The 22,017-nt window shown below is 43.6% G+C and overlaps 2 protein-coding genes and 1 long non-coding RNA gene across 6 annotated transcripts in view; 1 reads left to right on the forward strand and 2 right to left on the reverse strand.

Annotated features, from left to right (window-relative positions):
- The first annotated feature begins 701 nt into the window (after nucleotides 1–701).
- LOC114545949 (uncharacterized) lies at nucleotides 702–1,482 on the forward strand. The gene is made up of 2 exons (XR_003690960.1): nucleotides 702–782; nucleotides 1,324–1,482. It is a non-coding gene; the product is annotated as an uncharacterized LOC114545949 (long non-coding RNA).
- Nucleotides 1,300–11,022, reverse strand: shbg (sex hormone-binding globulin). Its single transcript, XM_028564576.1, has 8 exons — nucleotides 9,186–11,022; nucleotides 8,246–8,343; nucleotides 7,563–7,752; nucleotides 6,256–6,417; nucleotides 5,254–5,410; nucleotides 4,929–5,065; nucleotides 4,485–4,686; nucleotides 1,300–4,177 (listed from the first exon to the last, which is right to left on the reverse strand). Exons 1-8 carry the CDS (start codon nucleotides 9,285–9,287, stop codon nucleotides 4,044–4,046), a joined length of 1,182 nt encoding a protein of 393 aa, XP_028420377.1. The 5' UTR covers nucleotides 9,288–11,022; the 3' UTR covers nucleotides 1,300–4,043.
- A 101-nt stretch (nucleotides 11,023–11,123) lies between these two features.
- Nucleotides 11,124–22,017, reverse strand: part of zbtb4 (zinc finger and BTB domain containing 4) — a 28,811-nt gene continuing 17,917 nt past the window's right edge. For all 4 annotated transcript variants that reach the window (XM_028564575.1, XM_028564573.1, XM_028564572.1 and 1 more), the window contains one exon: nucleotides 11,124–19,689. In XM_028564575.1, the coding sequence (XP_028420376.1) occupies nucleotides 14,178–19,673 (5,496 nt within the window). In that variant the 5' untranslated portion in view covers nucleotides 19,674–19,689 and the 3' untranslated portion in view covers nucleotides 11,124–14,177. The remainder of the gene's footprint in view (nucleotides 19,690–22,017) is intronic.

Raw genomic sequence — 22,017 nt, forward strand, 5'->3', positions numbered from 1 at the left:
CTTTATAATGTGTTATGATTATTGTTAAAAAGCATTATGAAGTGCTTATAACTATATAATGCTATAAGCAGATATTACAGATATGGCCTTAATAGAAAGTGTTACCCAAAAAAAACTATAGCCTACAAAAGACAGGGAAGTCACCCAGCCAACCCCTATAGCACCTAGCTCATCCCCCTAAACTACCTACATAAAAACATCTAAAGTTTAAACTAAACTAAGGCGATTATAACCAGACTACCGTGATCTCCAACCCAAACTATCCGAACCCAATCACGAACCCAGCAGAACCCGAACCCGGCCGAACTCGGCCAAACCCGATTCCGGTCGAACCCGACCTCCTCCAGCCTCGTATCACCTCAGGATTCGGCTGAATATTGGGCCGAATCCAAAGCCGAATCCTGGATTCGTTGCCAGAATTTGGCTTCGGATTCAGCTGGGTTCGGGATCGAGTCTCCGTTTCACCTCAGGATTTGCTGCCAGGATTTGGCTGAATATTGGGCCGAATCCAAAGCCGAATCCTGGATTCAGTGCCAGGATTCGGCAGAATATTATATATATATATATATATCGAAACCGGCCGAACTCGGCCGAACTCGGCATCCCGAACCATACCGAACCCGATCCCGAACACGGCCGAATATACATATATATAGCTGGAAAGGCCGTGCCTGTGCGCATGCGTCAGTTTGAACATTCCAGCCGTCACTTCAAGATAGATGCGCAGCGGAGCTAGAGGGAGACAACAGCTGTGTTTGTGATGTGTGCGTCATTGCTGAAAAGTGAGTTGTTCGGTGTAATTTCTATATGTTTAGATACCTTTGAGCATTGTATGTGATATATGTTTGAGTATCGTCACGTAGTTTGCTACATGTTTAGCGCGAGTCAATAGAACCTAGCATTCACGGAGTTTATTTTGACTTTGTAAACCCTTATTTCGGGATTAACGTTGGAATGTACTTAAACTGTAACATGTTTTATATCTGCCCTATGTTAGCATTTAGATGTGACATTATTTTGCCTTACTAGACCTGTTCCTGACGATGTATGTGTAAGATGTGGCGCATTTGTAATTAATTTTTTTGTAATTAGTAATTAGTGGCAACATTAGTGGGAAATTCCAGAGCCCTTGCGGGCAGTCTAATGTTAATTCAGTTGGCCACTAGGTGGCACTGTTGTATTGCATTTCACTAGTAAATACTGTTGTGCCATTATAATTAGCCACTATAGTACAGAAATGGCACTTTATTCTGTCTGAATGCAAATGCTTAGTTGACTCGATAATAGGAAATTAACAGACATGTTTGTTCTTCTTTATTTCAGACCACACACACATACAAGGAAACAAATATATTCCTAATCACCTACACATAGATGACTATATAAACATATAGTCATTGGTACACCAAAAGTGTACTCTATTGTGCTTGGCTGTGCTCTGTAAATCCTTCAAAACCTCAAGTAAAGTTCTGGATTGAATTACATTGACTCCTTTGTGTTCTGACCGACACCCCAGTGAGACACCCATCGTAAATACATCATTCCTAATACAGTCCTACCATATTTACCAATCCAACCCATTTAACATATATATTACATGAATTAAGCCCATGTTTATATTGTATTATAGTAGTGACTCCCCCGACACCTGACCTCATCCAGCCTCCGTTTCACCTCAGGATTCGGTGCCAGGATTCGGCTGAATATTGGGCCGAATCCGAAGCCAAATCCTGTAGACTATTCGGTGCCAGGATTCGGTCGAATATTATATATATAAATATATATATTACATTAATTAAGCCCATGTTTATATTGTATTATAGTAGTGACTACCAATTATAGAGTATTATGATACTTGACCTTATTAGTCATAATAAAATGCTTTATAGGCCTAATGTGTTATGATTATTGTTAAAAAGCATTATGAAGTGCTATAACTATACAGTGCTATAAGCAGACCCGACCGACCAAAGCCGATCCCAAACCCGATCCCGAACCCTACCGAACTCAACCCTGAACCCGGCCAAAGCCGAACTTGACCGAATCCAATCCCGAACCCAAATCCCGAACCCGGCCGAATCCTGCTGCTTTTTAAATAAGATCTCTGCTGTATTATTGTGTTGCCAAGTGGCATGTAATTAATCACGAAATGATGCCTTGTGGCATAAAAAGCAATATTACAGTTACAAGTATTTTTTTCTGTGATGTTGTATGATTTACAATTACTCTCGAACGTATCATCTGGGTGCCCGTGTTTTGACGGAAGTTACGAATAACTAGAGGGTGAAAGGTTATATGACGCCACTGACAGGCGCCTAATGGAAACGTCCTGTGTCAGAAATAAAATAACAGATTTCTCGGGGTTTGACATTTGGTGGAAACATTTGGCATAGTGTAATGACACAACTCAAAAATATATATAACATAGGTATGGTCATTTTTAGACATTTTAATGCAGAAATGTTACATATTGTCCCTTTAAACATTAAGCGATAGGAGTTAGGGTTTTTGAGCTAGAAGCAGGACTATCTAAGGTGCTGTCCTGTTTGACAGGTCAAAAATGTCCATTTAATGATAATTATACCTCTCAAGTTTATTCTGTAATTCAAAAACCGTGGGTCCAAACGGCAAAATATTATCATCACAAGAGACATAAAAGTCAGACAAATGCATTGATGTGGTTTTGATGTTTGTGGTGTCAAATATATGCGACACAGAGCAGGTAACAAACAGGGAACCGTCTGCGTCCTTCCAGATATTTCTTTTTCTTTGTTTCTATTGGCAGTTGGTATGAACAGTCCGGTGGATTCCATAGTTACATGTCTGCGACCGGCACAACATTTCCTACATTTTGACCAACCATGATGTATGAAGAGTGAAAACTGTAGGGGGAAGAGAAATTTGTTTGTAAAAATTTCAGAGGATCGTACTGCAGCTCCCCCCTCTGTCCTCCCCTCTGGCTCTCAACATTCCGTCCCCATACGGTACACACACATTGGAAAATCTGAAATGGTCTGAAAACTGGATCATACATAAATTGTTATTTGGTAGAAACCGTACTTGATATCAGAAGCCCATTCAGCCCAATAAAGGCCAATGTCTTGTCTTCGGTTTAAACTTTTAATTATTTTTCTACATTAAAGTATGGCGATACAGTATGGCTTCAAAGAGGGGTTGTTTTGAGCTATGTTAAGTGATTTCACAAAGATTTTCCATTAAGGTTTATGGGAAATTTCGCAGAGGGTTTTTGTCGATTTACAATAGTCATTGTGCCGATTGCTGCTATTGCAGCACATATATATTGCGGCAAAAACATACATTACGACTTACTTGCATTACACACATGCACGTTTTCTCTTCCTTCTATGCTTCATCAACTCAAAAGGTGACTTTTACAGGAACATGTAATATATTTCAACTTTATAGACATATAAAGAAAATTGACACTATTGTCTATCTTTTTTTTAATTTTACATCAATATTATTGTTTGGGTAGCATCATACAGAGTGAATGGTTTGACTCTCACATTACCTTCAACAGTCCACTAGAGGGAGCAAAATCCATGTTTTAAATCTCTGTCTCACTTATACTCCATGCACTCAGTATCTATCTTTAGTGTTTCATCATAGTGTTTAAATCTCCTAAATTTTAAATCTCCTAAAACACTATCGGTCTTTGTTTTGCTCCAAATGCAGCAGTAAAATTCATATTCATGGTTAGCTATACTATGGATAATCATATTTTATTTAGAAACAGACTGTTGCATGTACCAAGGTCACAAAAGCACTCACATTTTGCAGATTAATCAGCATTTATGTTAAAATAGGGGCTAATGGGAGAGATATCTATTGAACAACCTATTCATATTTTATTGTAAATTCTCCACATTTTAGAGTTTAATTTGTACAAATACCTCATCCCACTACAGAATGACTATTAGTAGACATTTTTCACTTTAAAACACTTTTTCTACTTCATTTGGATCCAAACACACCAATTGCAAACACTGAATCCACATATTGAACATGCATACTTTCATGGTCTATGCAGGGCAGCTGTGAGAGGAGATTGACATGTGTTTGACAGCTAAATCCAGGTCCACATCCCTCCCTTGGATCTGGATCTTCTCCAGACAGCCTGTCAAGAAGTGGGAACCAACGTCGTCCTCCCCCTTACCTGAAATGTGAAAAAGGGGAAGAAGAAAACACAAGTGACCTTGTATTGTACTCCACCAAGCTCCTTGTCTGGCCTCATCAAAAGGATTTGCTGTATTTATATTTATTTAATTATAAACTGGTTGTTTTCTTGTGCTTTCAGTCTTATTTATTTTGTTATTAATATCTTTTATTGTATGTTTTTTTCTATAAACCGTATCTGCAAATCAAAATGATCTCTAGGACATTACATTTGAAGATATAAAGACTGTAGCTAAGTGTACAGACAATTTTGAGACACACTGCACATCACTGCTGTTAAATCTCACCTAGGAGACCTCCAAAGGCGAGCCTACCCTCTCTCCATGGGGTCAAATAACCAGGGTGGCTCCCTGCAAAAGATAACTTTGTAGTCTTTGATTCATCTTCATCTTGAAACACTTGCAGTTTATCTGTCTCAAAGGTTATCACCAGTCTCTTGAAAATGTCATTCATACTGAGTTTTTCTTCACCGAAAGTGAGTGTGACCTCCTGCAAATTCAAGAGAGAGACAGAAGAAGTACCTTAAACATAACTCGTAACTCATAAGTGTGGATGAATTCATAATGGTCTCCAATCTGTGTATGTCTGCATGTGTGACCAGTATGTTGGGATTACATGATGCAAATGTTCATTTAAGCTATGAAGCCCCCTAACTGGTCCATGAGCAGTTGGAAACAGATGCTGAATTAATAGTAAATTCTGTTTGATTCCTATGTGATTAATGTGCATACCTTTGTGTTATTATTGGCCACTAAAGCAAAGATCATCTCTTGCCCAGGAACATTAATGCTCAAAATGGTCCCATCCATCTTACTGAAATCTCCCCACAATTCAGTCTTGACCACATGATCTGCCTCAATGGGGAAAACTGCAGAAGACAAAAGAATAACTCACAAAGTTAACAGAATCTGAATATAGTGTATTATAAATAAAAGTATACCAAGATGGCGTGTCATGCAAGAATGCATTATCCAAGCCTGTTGGAAAGCTTGGTATTATATGAAAGGAGTGTTAGCACTTGTCCATATCTTGTATAATCAAGCACAATGTTTTCACCTGAGGTGTTGAAAATGGCAAATCCAGTGCCAGCGAAGAAGCTGCCAGGTTGGATGTTTTGATAGCAGGGCCACAGCTCCTCCACGTCCGCCTCCCAGGGGATGCTGAGGTTTAGCCAGCTGCCTTCCCGCACACAGCCGTCCATCTGCGGCTCAAACTACAGCAAGGAACGCAACAATGCATTTAGTGGAATGAACTGCAAGACAAACAGTGAGCAGAAGAGCAGGAATGTTTGATTGGGCAGAAGTGTTCAAGAGTAAAGATTGGTTATGGTCATTTTTCAGTTGACATTGTCACAGGCCTGTTACAGGGTGCTTAAACAAGGAAATCCACCTTAAAAAAACTTACTGTACTGTTACACGTTACTGGCAGAATACAAAGTGTCATTTATAGGAACATTTTAAAGTAGTATGTCGGTTTTATTACAAAGGATACAGTAGCTGCCCAACACTAAGTCATGTTGCAGTTACAATGCAGTGTACAACACTAACCGAAATGTAATTTCTCTGGCATTAGTCCTTCAGAATGAACAACAAAAGCTTCTTTTTAGACTCATAATTTTGTGCTGACTTCAACAAAGGAGATAAAACATAAAATAGGTAGATATGCTGACAAAAGCCTCAATAAACCAGAATGCAATGCAGCCACCAAAGAGTTCCGTGCTCTGCCAGGCATTTGTTTGACAAAATATTCCCAATTCAAGGTCCACTAACAATTTTTTTTATGAGCTTTAAATTGTATCACAGTCTTCATCAGCAGTTTGTTCTGTTGTCATGGCGATTGATCTGTACCTTAGTAATACTTATTGTCCGCTACCTTGGAAAACTTCACCAACTTTCCGCTTGTTGTTGAAAGTAATTATGGGAAATAAGACGCAGAAGCAGACGTTTGTACTATAGGTGAAGCAGGTGGATGAAAAGCGGACCAAATTAATTACAAAATAACTTGACAGAAAAAAAACAAATGTATCAAAAAGTATCCCAGGATGGATTAACACTATACCTGAACAATCATCTTTTCCTTGTTGATCAGGATCCCACCAACGGCCAGTCGGAGTTCACCTACAAGGATCTCCTGTGTCTGTTTGGACTGCATGCCCACCTCCAGCCTATTGGAGCCGTCCACCTCTAGAACCACAAACTTCTCTTGGTGGCTCACCTCCAGCTGGGTGGCACCAGGAGCACAAGAAGAATTCAGACTGAAAGTTACTGCTTTGCACATGGTCACACTATACTGCCTACTGTATGATTATTTTTCTGAGGTCCACAAAACTTTTATGAAATTTCACTTATTTCCAGTGCAGAATAATTAGAGCCCAAGCACCGTGTTGGGGGCGAATGCCATATTGGAATTCTAATGTTTCTTCTTCTTCTTCTTCTTCTTCTTCTTATTATTATTATTATTATGTGTTTGAGTGCAGTTTTGAAGTGCACAAAAATTGGTACGTATATGATATCAGACTTGGTGAAAATTGCGATTTGACATGGGTCTCAGACTTGGGCTTGGCAAATAACTTTCACGTAGAGGCATGGAAGTTGGTAGACATATTTATCATATCAAGGCATACAAAAAAGCCTCTTGGAGCCATACCCTAAACCTAACAGGACGTCAGCTATATTAAAATCCATCTGCAAATTATGGTTGATTTCAACCATTTGCAGACTACTTTAACATGCTCTTCCTACAGAAACTGGAACAACTTCGAAATTTGTCAGTACAATCTGAAGACTTTGGCAAGGCTAAATTACTAAGCTTTTGCACTTGCGTCCAAAGGTGTGCGCGTGGCTATGTGTCAAATTACCAAATAACGCTGCAAAACAGGTAGTTGTTTCTAACTCGAGTGTAAGCGTACATTGTCCAATCTGCCCCAAATTTGTTATGCTTAATTAGAGAACAGGCCCGAGAGAAAGTCAATAATGAGTTATAGTCATAGCACCACCTACTGGCAACAGGAAGTATATGCCCTAACGAAAATCCTTTGATTTACCTGAAATTTATATGATGTGGTTTAAACATGATATATCATATTTAAACCACATCATGTAAATTATGTAGGCCTATGTATATTCAGCAACATGACGTATAAATATTGTGTTCTCAAGCGCAACATAGTGGACACAGGAAGTGGTGCACAATTTGAAATATGTCATTTCTAACGCTATATCTAGATTTATGTCTAAATCTTGCGTGCAGTGTTGTGAGGGCCCGTTCATCGCTGCTTGTGGCTTTAATTTGTTTTTGAGATCTGTATAATTTCAAGACATTCACTTGATTAATAAAAAAAAAATCAAACTAAACTGGAAACTCACTGTGTGCCATTTCCCATCATTGAGCTTAGGGCCGCCTGCCACGCTGATGAGGATGTCTTCTCTGCTGATCTGCATCAGGGGGATACCGCCCATCAGGGACAAAACAAACCAGTCCTGTCCGTTTTTAGTGTCTCCGTAGAAAATGGCACCTTCAGGGTCAAAGGTCCGTAACTGAAAGGATGACTTGATACTGCATAAACAGAGCAGAATATAATTAAATTCAGGAGAATGCTGGTCCATAAAGAAAATGATTCTCCTCATTTTTGATTTCTTTTTCTAGGGCTATACTTTTAAAATCTTAATGCTGCTGACCAACAATATTTTGCCTTACTTTTTACCCAGACCAGTGCCACTGACAGAAGGGTAAAAAGCAGTGATAGTTCTAGGGGCCTACAGTTGGAGAAAGGCAACATAATAAAGAATTATATTTTATCAAAAATAAGGGGACAAGCATAAAAAATCTACAGAGGGTCCAGAATTCCTAACTATATCCTGTACTTGCTTCCACTTATTCTCCCCAAAGTGCTTGTACTGAAGGTTTTCTGCTAAATTTGAACTAGCTTACAGGCCGGGTTTTAATTTTCAAATGTGCAAGAGAGTTTTTTGCCTTGTTAACCACAGATTTTCAGTGAGCAGTTGATGTAAAGCCTTCACGGTGCAGTGGTTTGCTCCCGCTGACGTACCTGTGGATTTCACTAAGGTTTACTGTTGTGTAGATCATTGGCCTCCAGATGTCTCTGTCCTGGCCGAGGTAGACAGTAGCCCCGCCTGATACTTCTTTCTGGAAGACACAATGTACATAAAGTACTCATTTAACATGAAATCATTACTTCAGCTCTTTTTGTCTTGCACACGTCTTCATATTCTATAAACCCTCCTTTTGTATTTTATTGTCAGATATCTTGATTGATTAGTGGTTAAAAATGTCAACTTAAAAACTTCCATATTTTTAACAAGGTAAGTGCAAGTGGTAATGAAGTGAACAAAATCAATGTTGAGACATTGACCAGAGAGCCATATGGCATACAGTATATCAATAATACAATGACTCCTTTAAAGGGGTAAAAACAGCTGGTGGTGTGGTTATGGTGCTGATTTGTCCTCCCGCTGACTGAGCAAAGTCCTAAGTCTAAATAAATTATTAGAGCATGCCCGGATACCCCTTTTCAACTGGCATCTAAATTAGACCCAGTATGAGTTGATACATGTTTTATCTTTCAATGGTTCATAGGTTTTAATACTACATTTTGTCTATCATAATTCTTCAAAAGACCTATAAAACAGAATTAATACAGAGGATGTTTAATTGCCTAAGAGGCTCTGAGACAGATATTTTTGAATACTTAAATGTATGTGACCTTTTCCTAATTTTACAGAAAGCAAAAACATTAAACATATCACAGGAACCATGTATTGTGTGAATTTATTATAGTTACAAAATGCACATAGACCATTTATACACCACATTTATATTAATATTTCCCCTCTTTGTTCCTTCATTTTTGATATGGCCAAAGGGAACACATGCTCTTCAGACTATCAGATAGAGATTGATAAAAGCATTTTAACGCAACAAACACACATACCAGTGGACTATAATTGTAGCATGGCATGTGAACATACCTTACCCCGTCCGTTCCCCTGCCCCTCAACTCCCCACCCCAACAGAGTGAGGCTCAAAGTGAGCAGCAGTCCACCTGCCATTGCTTTCCAAAACACGGCCATCCTTCAGTGCATTCACCCACCCAGGCCTCCCAGTGTGCCGTCTCCTGAGCCTTTGGATGGTCTGCTGACTCCAAGTTACCCTGAGACGTCGGTGGTGGGACGAGAAGCAGAGAGACTCTTCAACAGTGTGTGAAGAGAAGGTGTGTGCTTGCACACTGTCCTGGGGTCCAGAGGGCAAATATGCCATGGTCAGTGCGGGTTATCGATCCCCAGGAGGGAGTGCTTCATGGCTTGTAGGTGGACAAAAGGCAGAGTGGGCAGCAGGCAAACAGAGGATAAAGGAAAGAAAGTGTAGAGTAAAAGGCAGAAAAAAAATGTTAGTTGGGAGCTCTTGTAATATTAGAAATAATTCCAAATTTGTCAAACATTTCTTTTAATAAAGTGTCCATCCGTCTGTATATCTCCTGAATTTGCGGTGATTCATGTAGAGTGGACACCGCAGGTCGGGTTAGTGACCTTAGCCAGACCACTGATTTGTGTTTACCCATTACACAGGAACCTTGATTCCTCACAGCTGATTCATGACTCAGAGTGTGTTGTAGAGTAAAGAGGAGAGAGACATGAGAGGGGAACTGTGCGTCCAAGTCACAAAACTCTTTTTTTCTCTTATGCTCGCTTGATTCCTTTGATACAGTCTCCTTCTTTGTGTGCACACACGCACACACACACACACACACTCTCTCACACACACACAGACACACACACACAGAAAGTAACAGTAGACAATCTTATTCAGTAGGTTTGAAGTTAATCTGAAATGTGTGCACTTACAGTCTGACACGTCTATTAACTGTGTGAGCAGATAGGCCTTTTTTCATAACAGATACCTCGATGTCTCAGAAGGAAAAGCACAGGTGTAAACAATAACATTAATGAAGGCTGCATTCCTTTTAGCTGGGTAAGTTTCAGTGTCCTTGTATTGCGCTTGTTTTCCCATTGTTATAGCTTATTGGGGCATTTGAACAGAACAGAGACATTGTTAATGTCAGTAACACCTGTACTTTTCAAGTCAATATGTCAAATGTGAAAAAGACCCACTGAGGTAAACTAATGCCTTGCTATGCTGAAAAATGGAATGTATTATTAGCAAGACAGCACTACACCTTTAAATCCCAACCATCCCTGAGGACATCAATGCACACTACCCCCCAGCCCCCACACACACACTCTTAATAAGGATGAATGTTTTGATAAATCTATTCAATTTCTGAAATGATTTCATTCATATTTAGTTTTCAATTCATCTCTCACGTCATATTTTAAGAGTGAAAAGATGAGTGAGTCACCAAAGCTGACTGTTTCTGTTCTGGGAAAGTTCTCATTCAAGGACAGTGAGAAATCAGCTGCCGGACTGCCAAAAAAGGAAGCTGTAATCAGCCTCTTGTTTACATGCCAGCATCAAACTTTTAGGACAAAGGGGTATGTTTATATATTTAGAATAAAAATAAAACACAAATGTGTGCTGTGGTTTAATACCATATAAAAGAAAACACCATGGAATGAATTACCAAAGACACCAAAAAATATTCACCAGTGGTTAACAGAGAAGGTATTAAATTAACACTGAATTCACAGTGATTAAAGTATCAACCAAGAGACCATGTGCTTAAAAGAAGTGCAAAGGATGACCACAACTTGTTCCGTTTTCACCAATGCACTAAATGTTAAATGCATATTTCACTGGAGAATTTGCAGGGAGGATCAAACAATGTGAAAAAAAAGGCATCCGCCAACTTTAAGCACATGGTTCATATTAAGGACTCTAGATCAACTTGTAAAGCTTAATAGAGACATAATGTATAACAAAACAAAAGCATGAGTCCAGACTAGAGTTGATTTCATTGGGTCATCAGGTTAATACTTTATTTTGTTTGATTGCAGCAAAGAGAAAGAAAGGGAGACGGAAACAAGGGGAGAGAGAGAACAGGAAGAATGTCGGAAAAGGAGACTACAGGCTTTGGGAGAGCTGTGGCTACAAGCCTTTGTATCAAATCTAAAGACAAAGTCATCAGGCAACATTAAAACATCTTTTAAAAATAACATTAACATATTTTGTGGGCTCTATATGGCACAGTATTATCCTAGACATGTACACGATACCAAAACAGTTTAGCCACACCCCTACATCTATGAACAGCTTCATAGCAAACAAAGCCATGACATCTATCTCCAAATCGGTCATCTCTCAAGAAAACGTTCATTTACTATTCAAATTTCTTATGCCATAACAAGGCACCTTAACAGTTGAAATCTGGCAGATCCACATCTTACTAAAGATAATTATTTAAATATCAAAGCAGAGGCACATTCATTTAAACTAAAACATACAGTAAATAGTTTTATATTACCACCAGATTCCAGTCCCTACAATACGTTGATTTGCATGCTTTTGGTCTGTATGATAACCATGATGGCAAACTATGGCATAAGAAATGGTCCAAAAACACAAACATGTCCATCTACAGGAATGGCTTGAGATAGTGTATTGGAGACAGCAAGGCTTTTTTCACTGAAACTAACCCACAGAAAAGTGTCAAAGAACAAAAAAATAACAGGTGGCTCATATACTGCCAAGGGATATGCTGCTCAGGCAGATTTATTTTGGTATTCATATTCGCGCAGTCACTCTTGTACGCAAAACACGTACGCCTACACGCAAAAGGCTTGTAACCACACCCAAAGGGATGCTTGTGCACCCCTGCAGTTGGTCACGATGTGTTTCAACACTCCTGCCTGAAGGGTTAGGGTGTCCCAGTACCATCACACGCACGCACGCGCGCACACACACGCACGCACGCGCGCACACACACACACAGACAGACAGACAGACAGACAAACACACACACACACACATACACAGACAAACATATGTACTTCATTCAGAGGAGTTGCAGTGTGCGAGTGTATGCTTTAAAAAGGGAGAATTAAACAGCTCCTAAATAGTGACTGTGAGATGTAAATGTGGCAGCTAGTTTTGTGGAATTGTTCATAATGAAGACAAAAAATATTAACAGAGATATGGAAGATGAAAATATCAAAGGAAACAGAAACAAAAGCTGTGCGCACAATGCCAGTTTGCTGAGGATATAAACGGTTAGGAAGCAAGTGTTGCTCATGCTTTGTGGATACAGAACCCAAGTTTACTGACATGATCCTAGGACTACTGTATATATGCATACCAGACGTTATACGGTTCTTAAACAGGTTATTTGTGTCAAAACAGAAATAAAAAGGAACTGAAACCAACTCTACCATTAATGTAGCTGTACTTCATTAACCTCATGACTAAATTTACATTCATATTTTTAAGTTTACTCCCCCTTTTCACTGAAGCCATTTCCATCTGGTAAGAGGGCTAAACAACAGAAACAACAACATAGTTTAACAAAACAAACATATAGAGATAACATTACACATAACAAAAAGGCCCCAGGAGGGCACCTGGGGAGTTTCGGCCACCACTTTGGCTGCTAAGCTCAGCCTTTTCCTACCTCTTAGTAAATGACACAGGGCAGGAGGGTATATAGTTCAGGCTATTTCCAATCCCCCCTCAGTTGGGGAGCAGGACATTTTCTTTTGTCGCCAAAGTCATTTCTGTGGGGCTTTCTGACTCCAACAGTTTTGTGCTAATGTACTTTTCCTATCCAGAAATAACTCAAAACCCTGAATCCATTTTTCTTTTTCCTTCCTTGCTGTCACTTTCTTCTTCCTGGCTTAGGAAATGGAGCCTTTTCCTCTTCCAATCAAAGAGAAAAAAGCTACGCAAGATGAAGGCTGACTGGTTTTATTCTTTTCATTTTTTATGTGAAGGAAATGAGATGAAAAACGGAAGTGCAATGGTCTACCAGCCTTTAATTCTTACCCAGTGGCCAGCTACATATCCAAAGCAGCTACAAGTGTCCCCTTTAAGTGACCACTACTTTTCTATTTTGTGCACATAAGGTATAAACTATAGTGAATGCTATACAGATCCTACAGTGCCATCTGGCCACAAAGTCGCCAGGTTAGTTTGAGACATTAGAAGCTCAGATGATCTGTCATTATCATAGATTCGCATCCAGCCATAGCATTGACTACTTAATGATTTGGATATGAGGAATCACTTCTAAATGCACTTCTACATATTGACCTACAGCAGCTATTCCAACTAGAGTAGGAATGCTGATCTAGCCATTCACGCACATACTCCATCACTCGCGCACACACACACACACACACACACACACACACACACACACACACACATGCAGTAATACCTGCTTAAGCCCACCTCTGCATGCACAAATCCCTACATACATGTGCATGTACATGCTCATATATAACTTTCATGGACAATTTCATGACAGGATATGCCTGCATTCTCTCATACAAACATATGCAAGTTTCGATTTGAACACTCCACCTTTAACTGTGTTGAGTAAGGACTCTTCTGTCTCATCCGTTATCCTTGCCCACACAAGCCTATCCTCGTTATAAGGTGACTATAAAGGGAAGCGGACTGAACTAATTTTTGACACAACACACACCCTGTTAGCAGTTCTTATTCTTATAGATAATATAATGAGTCAGAGAGGAAGATTAATCAAGCTCTAGAACTATGACACACTACAGCAAGCCAGCAGAGACAGAGAAAGGTGCGCAAGAGTAAAGAGAGGGGAGTAATAATACGTCACTATAATATCAGCCCCTCTCCCCATTTCTTTGCTCCTTCTCCTTCCTTCAACCTACTCCTGATGTAATGCCTAGCTGTAATCTCTACTGAATAAAAGAGAGGCAGGGGTACTGTGCGAGTGTACTCAGTGACCCAGTGAGCACGCACCCCTCCCGCTCCTGTCATAAACAGGCCAGGCCTTCCCCATTGAAATATATTCCTTATAGTGCTTCTGTGTCCTACGGTTTGCTGCTGCTGCTGTCTCGTTGCTTCTTGCTGCTGCTGCCGCTGCTGCTGCTGTAGAGGCTGGGATTTGCCACAAGGGGGTGAGGGGCTGCACCCATGTAGGGCCCAGCAGTGGCTGCGTAGTTGAAGATGGCGGGGAGGAAAGGCAGAGGCTCCACCTTGTCCCCCCCAGGTGCCATCATATTCAGAGCCACAGGAAGAGCCGCCAGGTTATAGGGGTAGGCCAGCAGCTGGGGCCCATAGAGAAGATGGTAAGGATCTGGATAAAATGGCAGCTTAGCCAGGTCTCCGCCATGAGGGACCATCATTTTTCCCAGTGGGCCAAAAGGAAGAGCTCCAGCAGGATAGGTGGACATGAGCAGGTTTTCCTCCTGCTTCTTACCAGGGTGGTAGCTGTCCGGCACAATAAGGGGTAGGGGATAATTCTGGGCATGGTAGCCCACTGGAGTGGCGTCCCCCTGCTGGGAATCTCTGGAAGAAACCGTATCGTGGTGCTCCGGCTCAGGTGGTTGGGGGGCTCGGGGGAGAAGCAGAGCGTGGGCAGAGGGGCGGTCACCACCACCAGCTGCTCCAGTGGGCAGTGGGAGTCTGTCGGGTCCTTGTGAACTAGAGTGAACCTGGCGGTTGGCTTGAGATAGAAGACCAATAGTTGAGGGGGGGCGGCAGGGGGACTTGGGAGTGTGCCTATGTGAGCAGGATCCATTCATAGTGGTTTGAGTGGGGATATGCTGGGGGGACGGCACAGGGCTCAAGGGCTCCTCTTTAGGGACCAACAGAGAAATCTGGTCCTGTGGGGTGTGTGCAACTCTACTCATTTGATGGGCCCTCTCTACCTCTTTTTCTCTCTCTTTCACCATTTCTTTGTCCCTGTCCCTTTCTCTCTGTCTCTCTAACTCCCTCTCTTTCTCTCTTTGCCTCTCTATCTCCCTCTCTCTAGCTAGAATGGAGGACATGGTCAGGTCTTGTGCTTCGTTGGGAGAGGGACTCCTGGACATAGATTGAACTCTGAGATCTTGGACCCGAGGTGGTTCCTCATAACGTGCATGTAGAAATATACCACTCCCACCCTGCCTCTCTCTGTCCATAATGACCCCATCCCGTTTCATGAATCCCCCCTCAGAGCGGAGAACTGTTGTCATGGAAACAGGAGGAGCAGCAGTGGTTATTCTGGTCTGTGACATCATGGGCACATTTGGAGAGGTGTTGGTGGATGCCAAGATGTGCACGGGGCTGGGTATTCTGTGGATCTGGCTGTCTAGGTTCTTTTTGCTGGGGGTGCGGTAGTCCAGACATTCAGGTCCATTCATGACTAGCACACTCTGGAGAGTAGAGGGTGCAGCAGGCGTGAATTTAGTGGGTGTAAGGTTAACTAGGCTTTCTAATGGAGGGTCTGCAATTTTGGGGCAGGGCTCTCTCTCTAGAGCTGGATGTGTGAGCTCTGTCAGTTCAGGTTTGTAACTGGATTCTGACATCTGATGTTCATCTGTCAGTTCACTGAGATGGTCCTCATGCTGCTGTGATGCCAAACAGTCACCACTGCTGGGTGGGTCGGGTGTTGAATAGCTGATAACTGAAACAGAGAGAGCACTGGGAGCCTGGTCTTTTTCAGTCTCTAGGTCTCTACTAACTGTGTTAACAACTGTCTCTGTTGTTTTTGGCTCTGAGTCTTTATCTTCTTTTTCTCTCTCCGGGGAACTGCTTAACTCATGGCGTCGGATATGGCGAGTAAGTGCTGAAGATGTCTTGCACACCTTATGACACTGTGGACAGGTGTGTCGTGATAATGCTCTTCTGCTTAGGCGACTTGGACTAGAATTTCTCCCTACTAAGCCTAATTGTCCCCCTTTTTCTTCATCATACTTTGCAATCTCTGGCACAGATTTAATCCCCACCCCTTCAACTTGTTTGCCAAGTGCCACTTTTGGGGGTACACAGGATGCCTCAGTAGGCTTGGGATGCTGGGCTCTCTGGTGGTCTTCCAACTTATCCCTTGAAGGGAAAGTTGCTCTGCAGAAGAGGCACACAAACTCCAGCAGATGGCTCAGCTCGTGTTTGTCTCGCTTCCTGGGGCTTGAGAACCAGCGGCCACATGTACCACACTCTGCTGCATTCCCATTAGTCCAAGGCCGCCTCTTTATTCCCATAGGAGGCACTGAGGTAGACAGAGGAGGCTTTGGAGAGTGCAGAGGAGGAGTGGAAACCTCATGATGGGCCTCCTTAACTTGCTCTTCTGCGTCTTTGTTTTTCTCCTCTAAAGGGACAGAGACATAATCTTTATTTTTCCCCTCTCCCTTGTCTCTGGTATCTCTGTCTGTTTTTGACAGTTTTTCGGCTTCCTCAATCTTCTCATCCTCTTCCTCATCCTGTGATTTCTCTGTTTCTTTATTCACATGGTTCTTGAGCCTCTCTGTCCTCCTCTTCAACCGAATGGAGCGCTTGAACTTCAGTTTCCTCTGCCAGCTCTTGACCCTCTGCAGATGTGCTTGGGCCTTTCTCTTAGGCTTGTAGGAGTAGTAAGGCCGCCATAAATTATCCTCTGTGTCATGGTCACTATCCTGGTCACGCACCTCCCGACGGAAGTAGTACTCCCTCACTTCATCTAGGGGTTTGGAGCTCTTTTTCTTGAACTCATCCTCAAAATCTCCTCCTTCCTTTTCACCCTCTTCTTCCAGGCTGACTCTGCGGTGGAGGCGGTGTTTATGGTGATGGTGGTGGGAGTGGCGTGTTTCCTTGGCTTCCCGCACAGATGATGTGTCACTTCGTTTGGTTTTAGGTGGAGAAAGGCTCTTGTCTCTCCTAAGGTCTGTCTCAGAGATGCTGCGCTTTACTATGGCTTCCTCACCAATACGTACAGTAATCTGGCACAGGGGCCCTGCCTCTTTGACCTGTGACCCTACAGATGCTGACAGCTGCTTTGAGTTAGGGATGTCACTCTTGCTGTGGGATTTGCGTGATTTGTGAAATAATCTGCCTGTCTCTGCACCCTGTCTACCTCTTGAGCCCTGCTCTGTGGTATCTGAACTGTCTCTTGACCTTTTTCTATGGTTATCTGCACTATCCCTTTGCTTTTTGATTGGCCTGGGACTGTCCTTGTGTGAAGTCTGACTGTTGCTGGTTTCAGGGGATGGGCTGCTCATTGGGCTTTTTTCACTTCCAGAGGTGACCTGGTTGCTATGCACAATGACGGAGGATGACACTGCTGTTCCATGAACTATGACAGAGGGCTTTGTATGGCCATATGTTATCACAGAAGGCATGCTTGTTTCTGTGCTTCTACCAGTCCTTGGAGTTTTGGTTTTGCTACTACTAGACATTTTGAAGCTGCCACTGGCTCTCCCCTGCTCTAACTCTAGGGCCTCACTCTCTTGTTTTCTGACTTGGGGCACGTCTGCTTGGGGGAGGGGTGTTAGTGCGGAGAGGTCCCCGTGCTCAGCAGACGCAGAAACAGGGAAGCCATCAGGGAAGTCATCTGGGTCAGGCTTTACACTCTGAGGATGGGCCCCACTGATGAGGCTTTGTAGGTCCTCAGGGCCCAGAGTACAGCCCAGGCCAGGCAGGGAGAGGGAAGGCGAATCAGTTGGTGACAGTAGCAGGCCATTCTGCAAACTGTCACTGTAAGTCTTGTAGGGTCTCTTCTGGGAGCGCATGGGGAGAAGGCGATAGAGCTTGAGGGCGTTAGCTTTCTGCTTATAACCCCCATTAGCTGTCTTTTCACTGGAGATGAGGCTGGGATTAATCCCATGAATGGTCTTCTGGTGTGTTTTGAGATTGTAGTAGGTGGCGAAGGCATCCCAGCAGAAGATGCACTGGTAGCGCCGCTCTCCTGTGTGCCACACCTCATGCTTTGTGCGGTACTCAGCCAGCGCAAAGACCTTGTCGCAGAAATGGCACGGGTATTTGCGGCGCCATGAGTGTACATTAGAGTGACGCTTCAGGCTGGATAGGGTCATGTAGGAACGTTCACACACAGAGCAGAAGTAAATGACATTGCCATCTACCACCTTCACAAAATGGTGCTCATCACCTGCCAGCAGCTCTGCGGCTGCTGCATCATCACCTTGGATACGTGCCAGGAGGCTCCGTGCTTTCTTCCCTGGCCGCACCTTACTCATGTCTGATTGTCCCACAATCACTCCCCCCTCCACTCTCACCTCACCCTCCTCCAGTGGCTCCTCCTTTGGCTGCACAGTGAGAGAAGGAGGGCCCAGGCTGTTGGATGGTAGGCCTGGCACCCTGCAGGAGGCCTCATGGGATTGCAGTCTCTTGCTGTGGATGAAGACTTTGCCACAATAGCGGCAACTGAGGGCGCGGCTGCCACGATGCAGCCGCATGTGGACGGTCAGGGAGGAGGCTGAGCTGAAAAGCCGATGGCACACCCCACAAATCAGCTCAGGCTTCAGGCTGTCGGTAGGGGGATATGAGGATGAGTGAGGGGGTGCGGTAAGACCCTCAGATGGGGGAGGAGGAGGTGGGGGTAAAGGGGGAGGGAGGTGTAGGGTGGGTGGGTGAAGACTTGGTCCATGAGGGTTTCCCACTTTCCCAGCTGGTCTTCCTGTTATTTTCTCTCTCCTCTCTGCATCCCCACCTCTCTGATAGGCTGAGGTGCCCAGACTGAAGAGAATCTGGGCGGTTTGAGAGGGTGAGGCGGTACCGTTGGTCACCCTGTGCCTCTCCTCCCATCCATCGCCACCATAACAGCCACCTGAAGACCCGCTGGAGGATCTTGGGGGCGACCTGTGAAACTGAGTCTCTGGATTGAGTTTGGAGCACTTCAGAGGAGGGGGAGATTTTATATCCTTCCTACTAAGTGCATGAACAGTCATGGGAGATGAGGAGGAGGAAGGTGAAGAGGACGGAGAGCTGTCGTGCCTCGGGGGCTTAAAAGATCTGTGCTTTACGTCCATGGTAGCATCCAGTTTCCACAGCGACCCCTCGTCTGAGCTCTTGGAGGATGGCCAACGTCGGTGAGGGGAAGGGGAGGATGAGGAGGAGCTACGACAGTGGTTTGGAGATGTCAGGGAGGCTGGGAGGGGGGCGGCACTAAGCGGGAAGCTTAGGGTGATTTTTGCATTTTTAGGTCCATCAGCCATGTCCTCCAGCCTGTCCTCCATCATGGCCTCTCCCCGGCCTCCATGCCTTTTTGCCTTCATCACCAACTGCTCAGCTTCCCCTTCCTCCTCCTCTTCTTCAGGCTGAGAGGCCACTCCAAGACAGCGTACTGGTTTGTGTAGCCCTTCGATCTTGCACGAGCCGCAGAAATGAACAGGCAGGTGTAGCGGCGAGGAGGCCTGATCTGGGTGAAGGGTTTTCACAGCCACTAATGACAGTGGCGGGGAAGACAAAGGTGACAACCGTTGACTCTGGTGGCACGTGGCGTCCTTAATTGCACTGTGTGTGATGTTGCAGAGGGGAGCCAGGTGTTGTTCACTCAGACGTGACTGAATAAGGCCCGCGTGGAGGGGGTCCCACACCTTCTCACCGGACACCATGACCAGCCCCCAAAATCTGAAAGAGAAATCAGAAAATATGTATTAGCATTATAAACATCCTAGGATAAATGTACCAGGCGTAAATTTACATCGAAATAAAGCAAAGAATAACCATTACACTCAAAGCTTTTGCAGTAGCAGTCATGATGCGCGTGGAACACTTTTTAAAAACGGAAAAGAAAACTAAATGCCCCAGCAATGCTGAACTCCAACAACTTAGCCAGGAATGGTGAGTGAAAGGAGGGAGAGGGTAGGGGGAAGGAATGAATCTGCGGCAGTGCTGGTTTAGATTTCAGCGTGCCACAACCAAGCCTTCAGAAAGGCATTCCAGAGATCCATCTCTTTCGGCTGTGACACAACATTCTCTATGCCTAATTGGAAGGCGTTCAGATTTAATCAAGATTCCCTCAGAATAGAGTGTTGACTTAGATCCATGGCCCAAACGCACGTAAAAATAGTCCTACTCTTGCTATTTGAGCATGAGCCTTGTTAGCCATTCCTGGCAGTGGCTAGTGTTTGCCGGGCATGACTCTAACCATTTATTTGTGAAGGCAAAGGCGGGAGGGAAGGAAAAAGGGGAAGAGGAGAAGGGAGGGATATTGCATGCATGTGGACATAGAAGGGGTGTTTTCCGCCCTCTGCATCCGGTACAATGTCAGCTAAGCTGTAGAAGATGAGCGACGGGCTATTCTCATTTCCATTCTAATTCGACTGCCATGGTGGTGGATGCCGTCTGGCTCGAAATTCTCCATACATAAGATAGCTGCAGATTCTCGCGTGGTAGGCAATTTGCTGTTATTACTTATTTAAAATGGGTCCATTTATTTAGGTCTGCAGATTGGAAAGAAGAACGGAGACTGTATAAGGCCATAATGATGCAACGATAAGAAAATTCCCCAGTCATGCTTTTCTGCCTGCGTTTTCAAGCAGCAAAGCAGCTAGGAAGGCAGGCCGCTGTAAAATTCCACAGGCAGCCCTGAACAGGCAGAAACTAGGTCAGCACTGTTATTGCAGAGGGAAGAGGAGGGAGAGAGAGAGGGTGAGGATGAAGGAGAGTGAAAGGGTGATAGAAAAAGGGAGCGAGAGAAAGAGACTGAGGGTTAGTGAGAGAGCAAGAGACAGAGAGAAGGAGAGAGGAAGAGGAGGGAGGGGGGGTTTTGAAACAGGAACAGTCAGACACACTGCACTGTCAGACAGACAGGAGCCCAGGCAAACACTCACACACACAAAAGCAAGCAGCACATACAAACATATAACCACGAACATGCACTCACGCAAACAATTATGCATGTGTACACAGCACTTTACATACATTTCATACATGCCCACAGGCAAGACAGACAGGCATAAACAAAGTAGTCGGACATGGATGGGCACACTTGTAAATGACATTCAAAACCAAAAGATCAATCTGAGTGCAACATGGATCGGAGACTAAGGGGACAGGTGGAATGAAGTATAGTCAACAAAAGGAAAAAATAAGTGTCTATTAATGACGTACTTAGTGCAAGCAGTGGCCTTTTCTTGTACAGGCACAACAAACCAGTTCATGCCTATTCAAGATGTATGTCTAAAAACAAGGATGCACAATCTTGTCTCACCAGGCCTGTCACATATTGTATTGAAACAGGCCTTCATTGTCACTCACATTTGCCGAGCGTTGATGTTGTGCAGGAAATCCCTTATGGCAAGCGCCAGCCTGCTACAAGTGGGCGGACACACTGAGAGACAGTGCTAAGGCTAAAAATGTCACCATCTCATCTGATGCTTGCGCCGCGGACAGGAAAATGCGTATGACGCCCCCTCGCTCTTTTCTTTATCTCCCTGTGACGCACACAGCCGCTGCACAAGCAGAGTCTGCACGACAGGCCATCTGACTGTGACATGCAGCTTTTTTTTTACGCGCTTTAAATGTACCGGATCCACTCGTACGCACAGAAATGTGTACAAAAGCGCATGGGACATGCAGAAAAACACTTTTTAATATTTGTGCAGATGAATGGATACACACATAAACACACATACATCCTTATGTACAACTCACAAACAAGCACACAGACAAATGTGACCATGAATTTGGCAAGGACCCTAAGGCGAATTCAAAATAAACAGCAACGCTTTTCCCACACCTCTCTGCAACAGGATGTTCTGCGCAAACATGTTGGTCAGCCTATGAAGTGTTTGTCTATTTAAGCTTGTGGCACTACAAAACCTCATAGCACAAGCAGATTCTCAGCTGGTAAAGGACAAATTACTAACTAGACTCACATAAACATAAAACACATTATACCAAACGCAATGGCTTTCCTATATAAGGCTCCTACTGACAGGCAGAGGGAACGGA

The sequence above is a fragment of the Perca flavescens genome, chromosome 19 (genome assembly GCF_004354835.1).
Source record: "Perca flavescens isolate YP-PL-M2 chromosome 19, PFLA_1.0, whole genome shotgun sequence".
NCBI classification, from domain to species: Eukaryota; Metazoa; Chordata; class Actinopteri; order Perciformes; family Percidae; genus Perca; species Perca flavescens.